The 18,155-nt window shown below is 56.0% G+C and overlaps 3 protein-coding genes across 4 annotated transcripts; 2 read left to right on the top strand and 1 right to left on the bottom strand.

The window, feature by feature from the left end:
• The first annotated feature begins 3,117 nt into the window (after positions 1-3,117).
• RAX2 (retina and anterior neural fold homeobox 2) lies at positions 3,118-5,226 on the top strand. 2 transcript variants are annotated; one of them, XM_043466179.1, is made up of 2 exons: positions 3,118-3,497; positions 4,114-5,226. In XM_043466179.1, the coding sequence occupies exons 1-2, from the start codon at positions 3,144-3,146 to the stop codon at positions 4,450-4,452; spliced, it is 693 nt and encodes a 230-aa protein (XP_043322114.1). In that variant the 5' UTR covers positions 3,118-3,143; the 3' UTR covers positions 4,453-5,226. The 2 variants fall into 2 exon arrangements, with proteins under 2 accessions (XP_043322114.1, XP_043322113.1); XM_043466178.1 differs by having other exon boundaries at positions 3,118-3,509.
• A 1,706-nt stretch (positions 5,227-6,932) lies between these two features.
• MRPL54 (mitochondrial ribosomal protein L54) lies at positions 6,933-8,981 on the bottom strand. The gene is made up of 3 exons (XM_043466180.1): positions 8,824-8,981; positions 7,960-8,125; positions 6,933-7,322 (listed from the first exon to the last, which is right to left on the bottom strand). Exons 1-3 carry the CDS (start codon positions 8,939-8,941, stop codon positions 7,190-7,192), a joined length of 417 nt encoding a protein of 138 aa, XP_043322115.1. The 5' UTR covers positions 8,942-8,981; the 3' UTR covers positions 6,933-7,189.
• Positions 8,982-10,530: 1,549 nt separating this feature from the next.
• Positions 10,531-18,072, top strand: APBA3 (amyloid beta precursor protein binding family A member 3). The gene is made up of 11 exons (XM_043466109.1): positions 10,531-10,654; positions 11,619-12,224; positions 12,310-12,349; positions 15,348-15,493; positions 15,614-15,700; positions 15,806-15,967; positions 16,324-16,503; positions 16,623-16,835; positions 17,398-17,517; positions 17,606-17,746; positions 17,854-18,072. Exons 2-11 carry the CDS (start codon positions 11,646-11,648, stop codon positions 17,923-17,925), a joined length of 1,740 nt encoding a protein of 579 aa, XP_043322044.1. The 5' UTR covers positions 10,531-10,654; positions 11,619-11,645; the 3' UTR covers positions 17,926-18,072.
• The last annotated feature ends 83 nt before the right edge of the window (positions 18,073-18,155 follow it).

The raw sequence follows: 18,155 nt of genomic DNA, 5'->3' as shown, positions 1-18,155 counted from the left end.
CCCAGGGAAATGGGGGGGTGTGGTCTCCCTCCCTGCCCCACCCCTGCAGCCTCCTCTGTGATCAGGCGTCTTCTGGAGGAGCCATGAGGACCCCGGGGGCTGAGTGCACATAGCTGGTGCTCAGTTGTTACCACGACTGTCAACCACCCCCTCTCTGATGACACTCCCAGAAGCTTCAAGGTTGCCTGGAGAGAAGTGTCTGGCCTGTGGGGTGTGGCCCCCACCCCAGGAACCCCTGAGCTGGTGCAGGGATCCCAGGCCACGGCACGGCCTCCCACCCCCACTGGCCCATCCCTGCCCAAGTTGAGCTGTTCATATGTCTCAAGGTCACACTGCTGCTGCTGCTGCTGCTAAGTCACATCAGTCGTGTCCAATTCTGTGACCCCATAGACGGCGGCCCACCAAGCTCCCGTCCCTGGGATTCTCCAGGCAAGAATACTGGAGTGGGCTGCCATTTCCTTCTCCAGTGCATGAAAGTGAAAAGTGAAAGTGAAGTCGCTCAGTCCGACTCTTCCGACCCCATGGACTGCAGCCTACCAGGCTCCTCCGTCCATGGGATTTTCCAGGCAAGAGTACTGGAGTGGGGTGCCATTGCTTTCTCCCAAGGTCACACTGGCCTCCTGCAATTCGCCACCCACCGGAGCCCCACCCACTCTCTGGCCTCAGTTTCCCCACCAGCACCTGAAGGGGATTAGTGATTCTTCCTGGGGGAGAAATGCAGGATGGGAGTTCAGAGAGGCTGAGAGTGGCCTGCCCACTCCCCCCTGACCCAATCCAGCTGGAGAAGGCCGCCTGTCACTGTGGCCCCACGCCACCCTGCCCACCCCTAATCCAGCCCTCTAAGCTGACACAGCGTCTGGGCCGGCAGCTGCTGGCTAAGTCGCCAAAGCAGCGCCCATCCCACCCCCCCCCACCCCCCAACTCTGCGCCTAACACCCCGATCCCTCCTGCACCTCTTAACCCACTGGGGCCAATTAGCTAATTGGGGGCTGAGAACAGAGCAGCTCATTAGCGTTTTAAAGTGATGAAGCAATTAGGGGGATTACCTTCCCCCACCCCAACTCCCCCTCTCCCGAGGCCTGGCTCCCCCTACCACAATGCCCCAGCGCATCTCAAAGACGGGGCCACTGAGGCCTGGAGGGGCCTCACTCATCGCCCCTCCAGCCTGGACTCAGAGCTCCTGGAACCTCCCTGTCCGGCTGACCCCTTGGGTGCTAAGCCCTCTGCCCACCCAGACCCCCCCCTCCTCTGAGGCCATTCGGCCCTGCCAGCACTCCAGGGCCTGCCCCTCGGTGCTGTGAGTGTCCGACTGTGCACACATGCACGTGTGAGCACCGCCTCCCTATCTGTGTGTGTGTCGTCCCCCTACAAAGCCAGCATTCTGGAAGGACTTAGCTCTGCTTCTGCTTGCACTCACTCTCTGGTCCATCCACGGGCCTGGGTCTCCAGCCCTCACTCCACTGAGACAACCTCTCTCCCTCCATCCCTCCCGTCCTCCTTCTGCCCCCTGTCATCCCCAGGGCCCTTCCTGTTTTCAGGGCACCCCTTGCCAGAGCACCCCCAAGCTCCTTGGATTGGGCAGGGGGTTGACCATCCAGTCTCAGGGTATCACCAAGGTCCTACTTGGTGCTCAGGCCACTGCCGGAGGGACAGTCCCATCACCCACTTGTCCCCAGACAGGGGCTGGGTTCACCGGTCTTCTTCCGTCCTCAGACTTTCTCTCCCCAGAACTTTTAAAAATATTTTTATTTACTTGGCTGCACCAGGTCTTAGTTGAGACATGTGGGATCTAGTTCCCTGACCAGGGATCCAACCCAGGCCCCCTGCATTGGGGGTGCAGAGTCTTAGCCACTGGACACCAGGGAAGTCCCCCTTCCCCCCAGAATTACTCTCCTGTCCCCCTCCCCCCAAATCTAGCCCTGACCAGGCCTCTAGCCTTCTCCTGGCCTCCCATCTTGCCCATAACACTCATCCAAAATGTACCTGTGCCCCTCTCATGCTCCACAACCTTCCATGGCTCCCCAGTACCCTGTTCACACCCAGTCTTGTCCAGAATTTACACCCTTACACTCCATCTCCCATTCTACTCACCTTCCTTAAAAGAACAACCCTCCCTCCCCTGCTTGAGTTTTCCTACCAGGTTTCTGACCACCTGACATGCTGTAATTTACTTAATTGTGGATTATCAGTCTCCCCCAGCAGGATGCCAGCTCCAACAAGTGTGTCTGTGTTTTGTTCCCTGCTGTGAACAGTACCTGGTATTCAGTAAGCGCAAATGTTTATTGCGCTTAAATGTTTATTGAGTGAAAAGTGAGCTTCTATTCATACTTCAAAACACAGCTAAAATGCCCCATACTCCTTTGCCCTGGATAGTGCCCAGGGGAACCGACTGGAATTACCTTCACCTCTGGGGACTTCAGCTTCCCCAGCTCCCCTTGACATCTGTGAATCTGAGAGGCTCTTTTCCTCACTCCAGATGATAACAAAAGCAGTTGACAGTGGCTGATTTAGTGAGTGCTCACTCAGCTCTCACCGTTGGTCAATCACTGTATATCTTTCCATCAATGTACTCCTTCATCAGTTCACTGAGTCCCTGTGAGAGTCCCACGGGGTAGGAAGTCCTGTTGCTGCCATTTTACAGCTGGGAAACTGAGGCCCGGAGAGGGGGAGGCTCTTGTTTACGTTCTAGAGCAAGGTGTGGCAGACCCAGGCTAACGGTGTCCTGCTGCCCGGCACTCCCTCTGTGGCTCAGAGCGACCAGCGCCTGGGCGGGAGGGGCCCCCTCAATTAATCACCTTGCTAATCCTCCTCCCCGCCCGACCCCAACCCCCTCGGGTCTGGATAGGCCAGGCCAGGCCAGCAGCAGACAGCACCGGGCCCACGGGGGCTGTTGGAGGGGCTGCCGGGAGCAGTGCGCACTGGGAGGTGGGCACGGGTGGGCCTGGGTGGGAAGTGGGAGCACAGCCTGCCAGGGTGGAGAGCTGGGGGGTAAGGAAGAGTTCCTCAGGGCAGTGGCCCAGATCCTGCCTTCCTGGGGGTCACAGACACAGAGACAAAAGAGACAGGGAGCTGCAGAGGGAAAGAGAAATAGACAGAAAAATCATCGGAGAGGAGGAAGTGGAGTCAGAGGGAGGTCACCTGAGATGCACAGAGAGGCAGAGGGAACGCCGGACCCAGTGGAGGGAGAAGCCCCTCCATATCTGACCCCAGATCCGGCAAGGGACAGGGTCCCTCCCCTGTCTCACCGCCATCTGTCCTGCTGCCTTCCCGCCAGGTGGGGGCAAAGAGGAGCCATGTTCCTGAGCCCAGGTGAGGGGCCAGCGGCGGAGGGTGGGGGGCCAGGGCCCGGAGAGGAGGCCCCCAAGAAGAAGCACCGGAGGAACCGCACAACCTTTACCACCTACCAGCTGCACCAGCTGGAGCGGGCGTTCGAGGCCTCCCACTACCCGGATGTTTACAGCCGTGAGGAGCTGGCAGCCAAGGTGCACCTGCCCGAGGTGCGTGTGCAGGTGAGGGTGCCCCCAACCGCCCCCGAGGCAGCCGGTGCCAGAGACGGACCTTCCCAGGGCAGGGCAAGGCTTCCCAGAGGAGGGGACGTGGGACTGGGGCCTTCACGTTTGAGTAGGAGTGTGCCAGCTACCAAGGAGAAAGGGCATTTCTCTAGGCATCCAGAACAATGAGTGCAAAGATGTGCAGGAGTTAAATTGCAGGCATTTCTACTGAGCTCCGTGTTGAGGCGGGTGGAAGGGGAGGCAGAGAAAGCTGGTGAAGCCCCTCAAATGCCAAACTCAGTGGCTGGAACTTCATGCTGAGGCCCAAGGTAGACCAGGCAGGACGCTGAGGAGCCTGAGGGGGCCTGGGCAAAGGGAAAGGCAAGGAGAACCTGGACTCAGAAGGCTTCAGGAATGATCTAATGGGGGTCAAGAGGCAAAGATCTTGCTCTCAGAACAGCCGTCTCCTCGGGGTAGGTAATGTTGGCATCGCAAGGGGTAGGAATCAGGTCAGACAGCATGCAGAACGCTGAGGGGCTGGGAGGCCCAGGGAGGGAGAGCGGCCTTGCCTGGCACCTGCCAGCCACCTCTGACATGGGAGCACCTCTCTTGCTGCCTCCAGGTGTGGTTCCAGAACCGCCGGGCCAAGTGGCGCCGCCAGGAGCGTCTGGAGTCAGGCTCCGGGGCCATGGCAGCCCCAAGACTCCCCGAGGCCCCAACACTGCCCTTTGCCCGCCCTCCCACCATGCCACTGTCCTTGGAGCCCTGGCTGGGCCCAGGGCCCCCAGCTGTGCCCACCCTCCCACGCCTCCTGGGCTCAGGCCCAGGGTTGCAGGGCTCCTTTGGGCCCCACGCCTTCAGTCCAGCCTTCATGGACGGCTTCACCCTGGAGGAGGGTTCCCTGCGGCTGCTGGCCAAGGAGCACGTGCAGGCTCTGGACAGGGCCTGGCCGTCAGCCTGAGCCTGTTGTCTGCCCAGCCCCTCCTGCTCAGCCTGTCCATGGCCACCCACACCAAGTCCCCCACCCACCACCACCTACTTACCCTGCCTTGCAGGGTTAACTGGCACCTGACTTAAAGGTGGCAGCCAGAGGTGCCCAGCCAGGGTGGGGGTCCCTGGCCTGGTCTCCAGGGAGCTGGTGCCCTCTTGGGGCTTCAGTCTCCCCATCAGTCAAATGGGCGTGTGTGGGGTGGATTCTGAGGTTCTTAAGACTCTAAGGCTGTAACCAGGAGCCACAGGGATGTTAATTCTGAGTTGATGGTTCTAAATCCTTCTGCCTGCTCCTAATCTTTCAACAGCAGGGCCGCCCTGAGAGATAACAAGTAACAGCTGCAGCAGTTCACATTCAACTGCCCCCTTTGACTGTGTGCTTCCAGCATGCCCATCACTTTACCCCAAGGTGGCATGGCCATCAGCCCCATGTTACAGGGGAAGAAACTGAGGCCCAGAGAGGGATAGCCAGTTTCCTGAAGCCACAGAGCCAGTAGGGGGTGGAGCTCTTTTTAAGCTCACTGCCTGACTCCATCACCCCAGGCACCTAGGACCCAGGCTGGGCGCTAACAGGGCACTCCCAGGTAGAAGCAGCTGACACTGGGTGAACAGTTGATCTTTGCTCCCCCGTTATCAGAGTGTGGCTTGTCTCCCCATCAACCACAGCCCCCATCACATCTCCCAGCCCACTGAGACGGGGCTGGGGCCCTGGTAGCAAGACAAGCATTTGTTGTATCCTACCACGTCCCCCCAGGGTTCACAAAGGCATGATGGCCACCCCTGCCGGGGTTCAGCTGGACTCCAGGACAAGGAGGCTGGCTGGGTTGGGGGTGTGTGGCCCAAGTGCCCACATGTCCGGGCACCTCCCTGTGAGATGGGACGAGTCAGGATAGGAGAGTGTATGGTGGGGGGGGGACGTGGCAGCACCCCACTGGCTCCAGGCTCTGGCCAGGAAGTGACCACAGGTGCTAGGAAATTCCAGGAATGTCGCTTCCAGGCCACTCTCAGCTGGCCTGCTCACCTCCCATCTGAGAGGGCACCTCCATGTGAACCCCTATGGCCCCTGTGCTGTTTACGCTGCAGCAGCCAGGCCAACCATCCAATCATTCATCCACCCGTTCCAACTTACAACGAGGACACAACAGTGAACAAAGCAGAGAAAAACCCCTGCCCTCCTGGAGCTGCCACTCCAGTGGGAGAGAGACCAGAGCTCTAATTTTAAAAATAAATAAGTAAAACATGAAACACCTGCTGGTGGTTAATGCTTGGGAGAAAAATAAAGCCAGGAAGGGTGATCGGGAGCATGTGGCAGGGCTGCAGTTTAATATGGTGGTCAGCACCATCAGAGCAAAGGTCTGGAGGTAAAGAGGGAGCCCTGAGGACATGGTGGGGCGGGGAGAGACCCAGGCAGAGGGCCCAGGAAAGCACCACGCCTGCTGTGTTGGAGGAGCAGCCAGGAAGCCAGTGGCCATTACAACTTGGGTTTTCACTCAGCTGTGGGGACCTGCGCAGGATGGTGGGGATGATGTGCCCGCTCAGCGCGGGCTGCAGGGAGGGCAGGTGAGCAGTAATCCGCTTGGCAGAGTCCTCCTAAGAGGATGAGGGCTCTCGTTTTCCTGGGACCAGACAGAATTAGCCTCAGGGACCCTGCCCCGCCCCACCCGCCCAACCCGCCCAGCTCTGGAGGAGTTTGGAGGGTGAGAGAGCCCTGGTCCAGCCCCCTAAGCAGCGTATGCCACCCCAAACCCAGGTATCTACCCAGGAGGGGGCATGGCTGTACCACTGGGAGTGGGCCCTGGCACTGTGTGTGTGTGTGTCCTTCAGCCTCCTCTAAGCTGGTGGGCACCAGTGGGGTGGACAGAAGGATGGTGGGTAGGCCCAGGTTCCTCGGCTCAAGTGACTGGCCAACAAAGATAACCCCTGTGACCCTGGCAGAAAGGAAAGAGAAGTCCCTTCCCTCTGGCTGGGTTTGCTGAACTGGGTATGGGATGTCAGTCAGAAGTCCTGGAGAAACCCGTACCCAAGGGGTAAAAGGACCTACCCACTGGAGTTAAAAGGACCCAGAGATGGAGAGCACCTCATAGCTGAATGCTGAAGCACCTGGATCCAGCCATGCCTAGCCCCGGACATTTCCATTCCTGAAGCTCACAAAGACTCTTCTGCTCTGGATGATGTGGCTCGGGTATGAGTCCAAGTCCACTGCAATCCAGGGAAGCTTGGCTCAAAAAATCTCCCCCTCAAGGACAGAAGTTGGGGCCTCTTGGGCAATGCTAGGAATTCCAGGAATCAGGGTGAGAAGCTCAACGAGGCTGGGAGGTGAAGATGGACCTGCAGATCCCCAGCAATCACTGAGGGTGAAGGCTGGGCCATGGAACCACTGGGCCTGAAGTGCTCAGCCCCCCAGTGCCTGTCCCAAGTCCCTCCTGACCCCGATATCACAGGACACTCAGCGACATCCAGGGCCTGCCGATAATTGCCCCCAGAAGGCTTTATTAGTTCCCAGGGCCCTGATTTAGTCTCACCCTGGGGGCAACCCCAGTGAGAGGGGATTCTCCTCTGTTCTCAGAAACGTCTGCTTCTCCAGAAAATAAAAAGTCCTGGGGGCAGGCTGGGGGAGGTACCAACTCCCCCCCACCCTGCAATCTGTCCTGTCTCCTCCAGGTCCTTGGAGGGTCAGTGTCCTTTTAGAGAGCTCTGGCCCTCCCCCGCTAGAACTTCTGGTTCTTGCTCAGCCGGTTGTGGCGCCAGATGTTGTGTTTCCGGAGCAGCCGCCAGTACTCCCGGGTCTCTGGGTCCAGCTCCTCCAGCTTCTTGGGGGGGCCCACATTCATCTGGAACAGCCTGATGGGAAGTGGGCGGGAGTCGGGGTTACAGAGTAGTTCCCTTCCCCATGGCTCCCCTATCCCATCCCAGACACCTTGGGCACAGGCTGCAGCAGTACCAGATCCCTTGGTGGCCAGCTGACCTCAGGGCGGTCCCTCCCCACCATGAGCCAGCTCCCAGGCTGTGGAACAGGGGGCGCCCCCATCCCAGTGGCTCTGGGATCTGAAGTAGGCACACGCCAAGCCTTCTGCCTCCTGGCCATCGTCTGTGCTGCGCTGCCCGCCTGTAAGGCCTCCCCACCCCCTCACTCAACCTTTCTAAACCTTACCCAGTTTGAAGGATGGGCACATGGTGATGGCTTCCGCATCCTACCACTGCTCACAGAGCCAAGAGCAAAATTCCCCCTGCAGCCCCCGACAGCCAGGCTCCACCAGGTTCCTCCCTGTCTTCCCCTACCCTCCACCTTGCCCCTTGCTATCCACGTACAAACCAGGTGCAGTTGTGCACAGGGCCTTTGCACTGGCTGTTCCCACTGCCTCTGAAGCTCTGGCCATCCACTCAGGTCTTAACTTACCCACCAACTCCCCAGGGAAGCCCTCCTGAAATCTCAGATGGGATCCACCAGGCCGTCCTCACCCAGTCCTGACCCACTCACCACTCGGGGTACTCGGAATCCGGCTTCAGGACCACATCCTGGCCCTCCTTGTAGATGTTGACACCCATGGCGTGCGTGGTGAGCCGGACTGGGTCTGTACACACCTCGGGGTCCTTCAGGGTCTCTCCCACCGCAGCACCTTTGCCGCCTTTGCCCCCCTTAAAAACTGCAGTGCAGGAGAGTTATGTCAGCCCAGCTACACCCTCGGGAGGCCAGCCTTCCCTTTCTGCTCCAGCTGCACCCCGTGTACTGTTCTCAAAATGATTTTAACTGGGACACGGGCAGTGCATTAAATGACATTGATATTCACGGGCACTACATTAAATGACACTGCTATTCACAGTAACTAAGTTGATTCCTTTTCAATTCCATTTTCATTCCTTCTGTTTATCTCACGAAGAAAATCTCCGCCGGCTGCCGTGTGTCTTTAAAACCTCATGTTTCGTTTGCCAAGTCCCTCCTTTCAACAAGGGAGATCAGGCAACGCTGCATCCAGAAAAAATTTAAATCTTGTTTTGGCTTTAATACTTAGATGCCCATATGGTCCGAATTTCTGGTGGTAATTTGCTAAAAAGGTGACTCTTCCGGACGCAGAAACGTGCTAGGGACCCAAGTTCAAGTTCTTCCCCTAACCACTCCCACTCCCACTCCCACACCCACACCCACACCCACCAACCTTGTGCCTGCGCACAGAGTCCAACCGCGCCCTAGTTACCTCACACTGCGCCTGCGCAAAGAGCCGCGCTTAGCCGCCTCTACGCTTGCGCGATCATACTAGGATGCGCCTCCCGACTAGCGCTTGCGCACTACGAACTCCCTAATGTCCCCACTATTCTCATTTTGGTCTCTCTTAAGCCAGCTTACCCGGTCTCTTGGCATAATCGCGTACATGTAGTCTTACAGAAGCCGCGCGGTCCGGAAGCTCCCAGGCCCGCCAGCCGGTCCAGCTCCGGGTAGCACCGAAGAGGAGTCTAGCCGCCATGACGTATGCTGGCAACGTGCACGTGCACGTTTCCGGAAGACGTCAGCGGCCGAGGGATTGGGAGTTGTAGGCCCCTAGAGATTTATGGGAAATGTAGTATTCCAGCGGTAGGCATATCTTTATTATGATTTCTTTAAACTTTTATAGCTATCCCTAGTTAGGGGAAGAAGCGACTTTCAAAGGATGTTTCATTGACCTCTTGCCCTTCAGTTATATCACTTACTTATCACACTTTTATACATTCCTGATTGTATTCAACAAGCAACTGTGTGTGCTCAATCGGGTCCAACTCTGCGACCCCAGGGACTGTAGTCCACCAGGCTCCTCTGTCTGGGAGTGGAAAAAAATGGGATTTTTCCCAAGCACGAATACCGGAGTATTTCCTTCTCTAGGGCACCTTCCTGAACCCAGGGATCAAACCTGGGTCTCTTGCATTGGCAAGCGGATTCTCTACTACTAGCGCCACCTGGGAAGCCTTGGATAGGGGATTATGTATCCGTTAAATTTATAGCAGGTCTGTTTCAGGTCTCTCGCTCCCAATTTTGTGGACCACAGATTACATATGGCGTTTAAAAGCTAAAATAAAGCCTCCGGGATCAGGGGGGAGAAAACTTGTTAGCATTACATTAAAAAGTCCTACCACCCTATAAGTTATACCCATGTAGCCAATGGCCCTCAAACTTTCGAAAGTCATCACATGCAACAGGTGATAAATAAGGGTTTGGCTATCCTAAGCCAATTAATTTTCCACAAAGCGGGTCTACACAAGAGAAAAAGAAGTACGTTTAAATCAACTTTTCAAAGTGAAATATTTCTCCAGGTTCTGACACTGGATTCTTCTCAGTAGCTAAATTACTGAAAACCTAGAAGTAATAAAAGCTAACACTTACTAGACTCGATATTTTCCAGCCCTACTGCTAAATCTGCACCCAGCTCGATTTCGTTTAATTAGGAGGTAGGTGTGGGCTTCCCTGGTGGCTCAGCTGTAAAGAACCGGCCTGCCAACCCAGGAGACGCGGGTTCGTCAAGAATATCCCTAGAGAAGGAAATGGCAACCCATTCCAGTATTCTCGCCTGGGAAATCCCATGGACAGAGGAGCCTGGCCAGCTACAGTCCATAGGGTCGCAGTCAAACACAACTCAGCAATTGAGCGCGGACGCATGCACTCCTATCCCCAATTTACAGCTGAGGAAGCCGGAAGCTCAGGGAAATAAAGTTAAGCATAACCGAGCCATTCCGCCAAGCCGAAAGCCTGTATGCAATCTGTTCCCCGTGCCGCTTCTGGCACCCCTGCAGTCAGAAAGTCTCTCATGCGCCTTTAGTATTTTTCCAGTCCCATTTCTTCCCATCTGCTATCCCTTAGAATAATGACCAAAGAGGTAGCAGTCAAGCAGTGATTTTTAACCGCACTTTGCAGTTGAGGAAATAGGCTCAGAAGCCTGTCGGAGCTTTCACGCCGAGTAAATGAAGGCTTGGAATTCGAACTCGTGGTCCACACACCTGGAGCCCCTGCGCCGGCGAGGTTGTCTGCAAGAACTACATTTCCCAGCAAGCCCAGCGGGAATGCGCATGCCCAGTGATCCAGGAACGCTGCGCGGATCTGGAAGCGGCGGCGGAATTGGCAGGAATTGGCAGGCGGCGGTCACTGAAAGCACTGTACCAGCTCACCTGCGGGGTCTCGGCGGCCCGCGGGTTGAGACCATCTCGGTTTGGTAAGTGAGTGTCCCGGCGGGGCATAGAGAGGTCTGGAGCCAGCATCTGAGGTCACGGGTCTGAAGTCTTGGATCTGGGGTCCTCGAGAGGACTCGGGTCTTAACTCTCAGCTTTAGGCTCAAGTTTGTGTCTTCAGGCTGGGTCTGAGGTCCAGGTCTGAGTCTGGGGTTGATCTTGAATGTGGAATTGGAGATTTTGAGGTGAGTCTGCTTTCTGGCATCTTGGAACTCTAGTATTTAGTCTGAAGTTCTGGATCTGAAGTCTTGGACTGAGGTCTTGAATCCCTGGGTATCGGGGACCTACACCTGTCGGGTCTGGGTAGTCAAAGTGTGTCTCCAGCCTGGGTCGCACATCCCGGGGAAGGAACACTTGGAAGAATCAGGGCTGGGGTTTACAGGGTTCACGGGTGGGAGGGGAAGGTCCGGGGAGACGGGCACAGGAGAATCCCCTGGGGTTTGGAGCCCAGGAAGCCACTGCCTTAACAACTGCTGATTCTACACCTCGACTTCCTCCCCTGTAAAATGAGGATCAGGCAGAATCTTCCTTGCAGGGTATGGTGGGGATTAAATTATGTGTTCTTTATGAACATTTACCAGGCTAGATCCTAGTACCAAGTTGGCAGCTGAAAAATCTCATCTTTTTTTTTATTGTGCTGTGGGTCTTCATTACTGCATGGACTTTTCTCTAGTGGTGTAGAGTAGGGGCTGCTCTTGAGCTGAGGTGCATGGGCTTCTCATTGTGGTGGCTTGGGCTCTACAACGCAGGGGCTCCAGTAGTTGTGGCTCCCGGGCTGTAGAGCACAGACTCAATAGTTGTGGTCCACTGGGCTCAATTACTCCATGGCATGTGGGATCTTCCCAGATCGGGGATCGAAACCCATGTCTCCTGCGTTGACAGGCTGATTCTTTACCACTGAGCCACTAGGGAAGCCCAGAAAATCTAATTTTTGAATCTCCCTTTCAGATGCTGGCCTGAGCCCAGGGTCCAGACATGGAATTCCTGACAGCCTCCCAACCCCCTCCAGGACCTCCAGCCATGGACTTGGAAGAGCCCAGGGACACACTTTTGCCCTCTCAGGACCTCACCCGTGATTGCCAGTGGGACCCCACACCAGGAGGCTCTGGCAGCCTGAGTCAGATGGAACTTGATGGGCTAAATATTCAGGATCTGGTGCAACAGTTTGAAGCTCTGCCAGGTGACCTGGTGGGCCTGTCCCCAGATGGATCCCCGTGCCCCCTGCACATTGCCACCGGCCATGGCCTGGCCCCACAGGAAATGGCTGATGCCCATGGGCTCTTGTCTGCTGAGGCTGATCGGGAAGACTTGCTGAGTCTCTTGCAACAAGATGAGGGCCCTCCTTCCTTGCCGGGTCCCCAGGAACCTCCTCCGGACCCTGCTCCTCGCCTGTTGCAGCCCCCTGAGGACCCAGAAGAGGACACTGGCCCCCAGGAGTGGACGGAGGGAGCCTCTGCTGAGCAGGATGAGGACAGGAGCTCCAACAGCTCCCCGGAACCCTGGCTGGAGACCTCACCTCTAGTCAGTCCTGAGGAGCCACCTACCAGTGTCCAGGTAGAGCTCACCCCGCCCCCCAGGCCTCCACTGTTGGGAACCAAGCAGGAGAACTCAGGCCTGCCCCTCTTCTCTCTTCTTCCAGAGACCCAAGACCCTGGCTTCCTACCCTGCCCTCCAGGAGGGTGAGTGTCCCGCCCACCCTGGCCCCAGGGGCTCAGGGGTTTCAGAACAGCCTGACCCGAGTTCCCAAAATTTGGCACAAAGTTAGCCTGTGAAGAGTGGCTTCTAGAGAGGCCCTGAGGTTGGTTTTGAATAGATTCTGTATACCTGGGAGAAGAGAGACAGTCTTGAGAAGGTTCTGGAATGAATAGGGCAGTCTTGGCAAATTGTAGCACTTGATTCTAGAGCAAGAGTTGGCACATTACTGTCCATGGCCCTTCTGCTATGTCTGGTGAGCTAAGATGGCTTCTGCATTTTTATTTTTATTTTTTTTCATTTATTTTTATTAGTTGGAGGATCTGCATTTTTAAATGGTTGAAAAAAATTGAAAGTATTTCTTGATGGGTGAAAATGATAGGTAATTCAAGTTTCAGTATCCACAAATAAAGTTTTATCAGGACAAACTCAAGCCCATTCATTCAAGTGTTGTCTGTGGCAGCCTTCCTGTTACCACAGGCCAGGTTGAGTAGTTGCATCAGAGACTGTAGGAAAAATAATTACTGTTTGGCCTTTTGCAGAAGAGTTTGCCAGTCCGCCCTCAAGGCATGAGAAGTACTGTTCTGGCCACCTGGAATATTCAAGAATATTCTCCCCCCATGCTGCCTGAGGCTCTAGGTCAAAGGACAAGTTCTGTAATCTTGGGAAAGGGTGCTGGTTTGGACTTGTATTTCCAAGAAGGTTCTAAAGTCATGGAGCTAGATTCACCTAGCAAGTTCCAGAACCTGGCATTTTGCCTGTGGTTAAATGTGACCTGGGCTGCTGAGGGCGTTTTGGAATGATGAGCAGAGCTGTCCGGTTCTCCCAACTGAGCAGTCTAGAACCATGGAGTGAATAGAATTTATCTCTGGTTTCTAGACCATTAGGAACTCTGCTAGAACTGGGCAGGGCTGTCCAGTTCTAGAGTCGTCAGAAAGTTCTGGAGCTATACAGCAGAAATACAATTCCAGCCACATATCACTTGAAATTTCTTAGTTATCCACATTAAAAAACCACTCAAAATTAACTTTGTTGTTGTTCAGTCACTAAGTCATATCCAACTGTTTGTAACCCCATGGACTGCAGCATGCCAGGCTTCCCTGTCCTTCACTATCTCCCAGAGTTCACTCAAACTCATGTCCATTGAGTTGGTCATGCCATCCAACCATCTCATCCTCTGTCACCCCCTTTTCCTGTTGCCCTCAATCTTTCCCAGCATCGGGTTCTTTTCAAATGTGTCGGCTCTTGACATCAGGTGGCCAAAGTATTGGAGTTTCAGCTTCAGCATCAGTCCTTCCAATGAATATTCAGGGTTGATTTCCTTTAGGATTGACTGGTTTGATCTCCTTGCTGTCCAAGAGACTCTCAAAAGTCCTCCTACACCACAGTTCAAAGGCATCAATTCTTCAGCGCTCAGCCTTTTTTTATGGCCCAATTCTCACATCCATACATGACTACTGGAAAAAATTAACTTTAAAGTTAACCCAACATATTTAAAATGTTATTTCAATGTACAATTAACATTTTATAATTATTTTATTTTTTTTAATATGAGAGTTTCAAAATCCAGTGTCACATTTTACACTTACAGCATGTCTCAGTCCAAACCAGCTGCATTTCAAGTGCACAATGCCTACCTGTGCCAGGTGGCTACCATATTGGATGGTTCATCTCTGAAACCCCAGAGCAGAGTTGTCTGCTGTCTTGGAATGCTGAGCTCATGAAGGACAATAGGACAGAACTGGCTATCCTTTAAGTTCACGGGGGTGTGGTTTCATTCCCTAGGGCCTACATCTGTGGTTCTCCAAAAAACAATAGCTATTGGTTAGAATATTCTAGAATCACTGGCACTCCTGTCTGACTCTAGGTTACTCAGGAAATTCTAGAGCCATGTGGGCAAAGCTTTTTGAGGTTCTGGGCTGGGTTGGGGGGTTCTAGAACTATGAGCAGAGTTGTTTGTTTCTGGACTGTTCAGATCATTCTTAGAATTTCCAGGTGTACCTGCAGTTGTGAATCGTTGTGGGGATTGTAGAACCATTGGAAGAGCTTCTGGATGCTATCTGTTTTTAAAATTGTTTATTTATTTGGCTGCACCAAGTCTTCGTTGCAGCATGTGGGATCTTTAGTTTCAGCATGTGAGATCTAGTTGCCTGACCAGGGATCAAACCAGGGCCCCCTGCATTGGGAGCATGGAGTCTTAGCCACTGGACCACCAGGGAAAGTCCCCACAGTGCTATCTTGATTAAGAAGTTCTGGAATCATAGAGTGGAGAAATCTGATTCTAGGTTTCTAGAATCCCTGGCAGAATTCTGTGGTTTGAGACCTGTCAGGGAGTTCTATACTCATGGACCAGGAGCCCCTGGGGTTCTCGATAGAATGAGAGTTTGAGTTATGTGGACAGTTGCCTCTTTGTATTTTACACAGTTCTATGACCATGGCGTTGAGCTGTCTATGGTCGTAGGCTGATGGGAGAGAATTCTAGAACAGTGGGCATACCTAATTGTTTCTAGATTGATTGGGATTCCTGAACCATCCAGCGGAGTTGACCATGGTTCTAGAATGTCGCATATCTTAGACATAAGAGTGAGGCTGTCTGGTTCAAGCCTGATTCCTGGAATTCCAGAAACACAGGGCGGAGGCATCTGTGGGCACTAGAGCTGTTTTTGGGTCTGGCCATGGTTCTAGACCCACAGCCTGCTCCTGAAACTGCGTGCTCAGCCCGGGAGTCCTTGCGCCCTGGGCAGACCAGGCTGTAGGTGGACGGAGGGCTCTCCGTCTGTGAGGGTTGAGCCTCTGGTCCACGGCTCTGGCTGATGGAATGGCTCTGGGGCCCCAGAGTGGGTGGACCGGCGTGGCTCCAGGCGCTGAGCCGCAGAGCAGAACTTTGTGCTTCCAGACCATCCAGGACTCTGGGAAGAGCCCATAGGGGTGGATGAAGCTGGCAGAGGTTCTAGGGGGCTGACCCACCTCTGTTGTCACCCTCAGTATCCGGCCCCTGCGACCACGAAGACCTCCTAGACGGTGTCATTTTTGGGGCCAAGTACCTGGGCTCCACCCAGCTGGTGTCTGAGCGGAACCCACCCCCCAGCACGCGCATGGCGCAGGCCCAGGAGGCTATGGACCGTGTCAAGGTGAAGCCCTGGGCTGGTGGGTGGATGGGCAGGCGGGCAGGCTCCTCTGAGACCCTCTGAGCCTCGTGGGTCAGAGTCTGGGTCTCTGGGGGTCTCCATGCCCCACCCTGCTCCCCACAGGCCCCCGATGGGGAGACTCAGCCCATGACGGAGGTGGACCTGTTCGTCTCCACCAAGAGGGTCAAGGTCCTGATGACCGACTCCCAGGTACCGGGTTGGGCCTGGTCTCTGGGGCGTGGGGGGCTCCACCAAGGGACGGGGCTGAGCAAGGCTCCTGTAGCCCACCCAGCTCAGGCTCCCCACTCCCGCCAGGAGGCCATGATGGACCACGCCCTGCAGACCATCTCATACATCGCTGACATCGGCAGCACACTGGTTCTCATGGCCCGGCGGCGCCTGGCCCACAGGCCGGCAGCCCAGCCTCACAGCCGCCGCCTCTACAAGATGATCTGCCATGTTTTCCACTCAGAGGACGTGAGCAGCGGGCTCTGGGTGTCCTGGGGGTGAGGGGGCATGGCTTGGGCCCCTGCCCTCCACCAGAGCCCCACCCAGCCACTCTGTCACCCTTGCATTCTTCCATCCCCGCCCTGCTCTGGGCCCCAGGCCATATATCCCCGGCCTTCCTGTAAGACTCTGAGGCTGGCAGCCACCTCCACAAGCCCTCCCCGCCCCAGGCCTGTCTCCCTTCCCCTCCCCTAGATTCTCAGGCAGAGGCTTGGGGGGCAGTCCCACTTGGGGGTACAAAGGCCAGCTCTGGGAATATCAATGTATTGGTGGGGGACCTGAAGGAGGTAGGCGGGACCCCCAGAGAGGTGCTACCCACCCCACAGGCCCAGCTCATCGCTCAGGCCATCGGCCAGGCCTTTGCCGTGGCCTACAGTCAGTTCCTGCGGGAAAGCGGGATCGACCCCAGCCAGGTGGGCACCCAGCAGAGCCAGGGGGCCATGGGCCCCGGCCACCTCCACAACGGGGACCTCGACCACTTCTCCAACAGCGAAAACTGCAGGGAGGTGAGCAACCAGGGCCCCACCCCCACCCCCAGCCCACCGAGTGGACCTGAAGAGCCCCCCCGACCCCATCCCTCCCACCTCTTCTAAGCTTCCCTCAAGTGCCACCCATGGCCCCGCAGGTGTTCATCGAGAAACGCCGGGGCGAGGGTCTAGGTGTGGCCCTGGTGGAGTCAGGATGGGGCTCCTTGCTGCCCACTGCTGTCATTGCCAACCTGCTGCACGGGGGCCCCGCTGAGCGCTCGGGGGCCCTTAGCATCGGTGACCGCATCACTGCCATCAACGGGACCAGCCTGGTGGGGCTGCCCCTGGCCGCCTGTCAGGCTGCCGTCCGGGTGAGTGCTCCAGGGTGGAGGGCCTGCGAGGCCCACTCTGCCCCACCACGTGGCTCCCAGGCACTTAGGGAAACTGAGGCTCAGAGAGGAGAAGCCCAGGGACACCCTGCTGGTGCCAGAGCAGGATGGAATGCAGACAGCCTTGAATCTGTGCCACGAGGCAGCAAGGGTGTTCTTGAGTCTTGACTCCTGTTGCCCAGACGGGGCAACCTAGGCCCAGAGATGGGGAGGGACCTGGCCAGGCCAGAAGGGCAGGACTGACACAGTCCACACCGTGTTACTCTCTGTAACCCTGTCCTGCGGGCACTGCTGGAACCTCACTTTTGACCATAACTGAAGCCCAGGGAGATGAGAAGTGACACAGCTCTCACTATTAGGCCGCCTAGCCCTGGTCTGGGTTCTTAACCACTTCTCAAGAGGTCTTGTAGAATCTACAGCTTCCATCTTATGAGTGGATAAACTGAGGCCCAGGAGGCTGCAGTTTGACTAGAAGCCTGGCAGTACCCCACCCACGCCCCCTCCACGAAGGCCCAGCCAAGCCAACAGCCCCCATCTTGCACAGGAAGTGAAGTCGCAGACGCTGGTGACCCTCAGCATCGTCCACTGCCCTCCGGTCACCACGGCCATCATCCGCCGGCCGCATGTCCGTGAGCAGCTGGGCTTTTGCGTGGAGGATGGCATCGTGAGCTCCCAGCCCAGGAACCGGGGAAGGGGGTGGGGTGGCCCCAATCCCAGGCCCCTGAACAGCATGGCCCTTCCTCTCCCCCCAGATCTGCAGCCTCCTTCGGGGTGGCATCGCTGAACGTGGGGGTGTCCGCGTGGGACACCGCATCATTGAGATCAATGGGCACAGTGTGGTGGCCACACCCCACGCTCGCATCATCGAGCTGCTCACTGAGGCCCACATTGAGGTGGGCGGGGCATGTGGTGGGCGGGGGGTCTTGTGGGAGGAGCCAGTTGTGGGCGGGGTCTAGTGGGAGGAGCCCAACCGCAGCCTCTGCGTCCTCTCCACCCCCAGGTCCACATCAAGACGATGCCCGCCGCCACCTACCGCCTGCTCACAGGCCAGGAGCAGCCGGTGTACCTGTGATCAGCCACCTTCACCCCACCATTGTGCCTTAGCCCCTGCTGGCCCTGGAACTCCGTCCGCGGAACCTCCTCGGCTGGCCAAGGTCCCAAAGGTTTTTTGGTTCTATATTATTTTCTGATGTAAAAAATTAAAAGCTTATTGAATGGGCAAAATCTCAGATCTGGGTCTGTGAGGTCGATGGAGGAAAGACAACACTGACTGTGGCCCCTTGTCCCAGGAAATCACTAGAA

This window comes from Cervus canadensis, chromosome 4 (genome assembly GCF_019320065.1).
Source record: "Cervus canadensis isolate Bull #8, Minnesota chromosome 4, ASM1932006v1, whole genome shotgun sequence".
In the NCBI taxonomy this organism is placed as follows: Eukaryota; Metazoa; Chordata; class Mammalia; order Artiodactyla; family Cervidae; genus Cervus; species Cervus canadensis.
This window is presented reverse-complemented; position numbering and strand designations above follow the sequence as displayed.

Excerpts from the sequence above, each read along its gene's own strand:
- RAX2 (XM_043466178.1), top strand. The coding sequence starts at position 3,144 with ATGCACAGAGAGGCAGAGGGAACGCCGGACCCAGTGGAGGGAGAAGCC. Across the intron at positions 3,510-4,113 it reads TGCCCGAGGTGCGTGTGCAG|GTGTGGTTCCAGAACCGCCG; the intron begins GTGAGGGTGCCC and ends TGCTGCCTCCAG.
- MRPL54 (XM_043466180.1), bottom strand. The coding sequence starts at position 8,941 with ATGGCGGCTAGACTCCTCTTCGGTGCTACCCGGAGCTGGACCGGCTGG. Across the intron at positions 8,126-8,823 it reads CGATTATGCCAAGAGACCGG|TTTTTAAGGGGGGCAAAGGC; the intron begins GTAAGCTGGCTT and ends CCTGCACTGCAG. Across the intron at positions 7,323-7,959 it reads GATTCCGAGTACCCCGAGTG|GCTGTTCCAGATGAATGTGG; the intron begins GTGAGTGGGTCA and ends ACTTCCCATCAG.
- APBA3 (XM_043466109.1), top strand. The coding sequence starts at position 11,646 with ATGGAATTCCTGACAGCCTCCCAACCCCCTCCAGGACCTCCAGCCATG. Across the intron at positions 12,350-15,347 it reads CTACCCTGCCCTCCAGGAGG|TATCCGGCCCCTGCGACCAC; the intron begins GTGAGTGTCCCG and ends TGTCACCCTCAG. Across the intron at positions 16,504-16,622 it reads ACAGCGAAAACTGCAGGGAG|GTGTTCATCGAGAAACGCCG; the intron begins GTGAGCAACCAG and ends ATGGCCCCGCAG.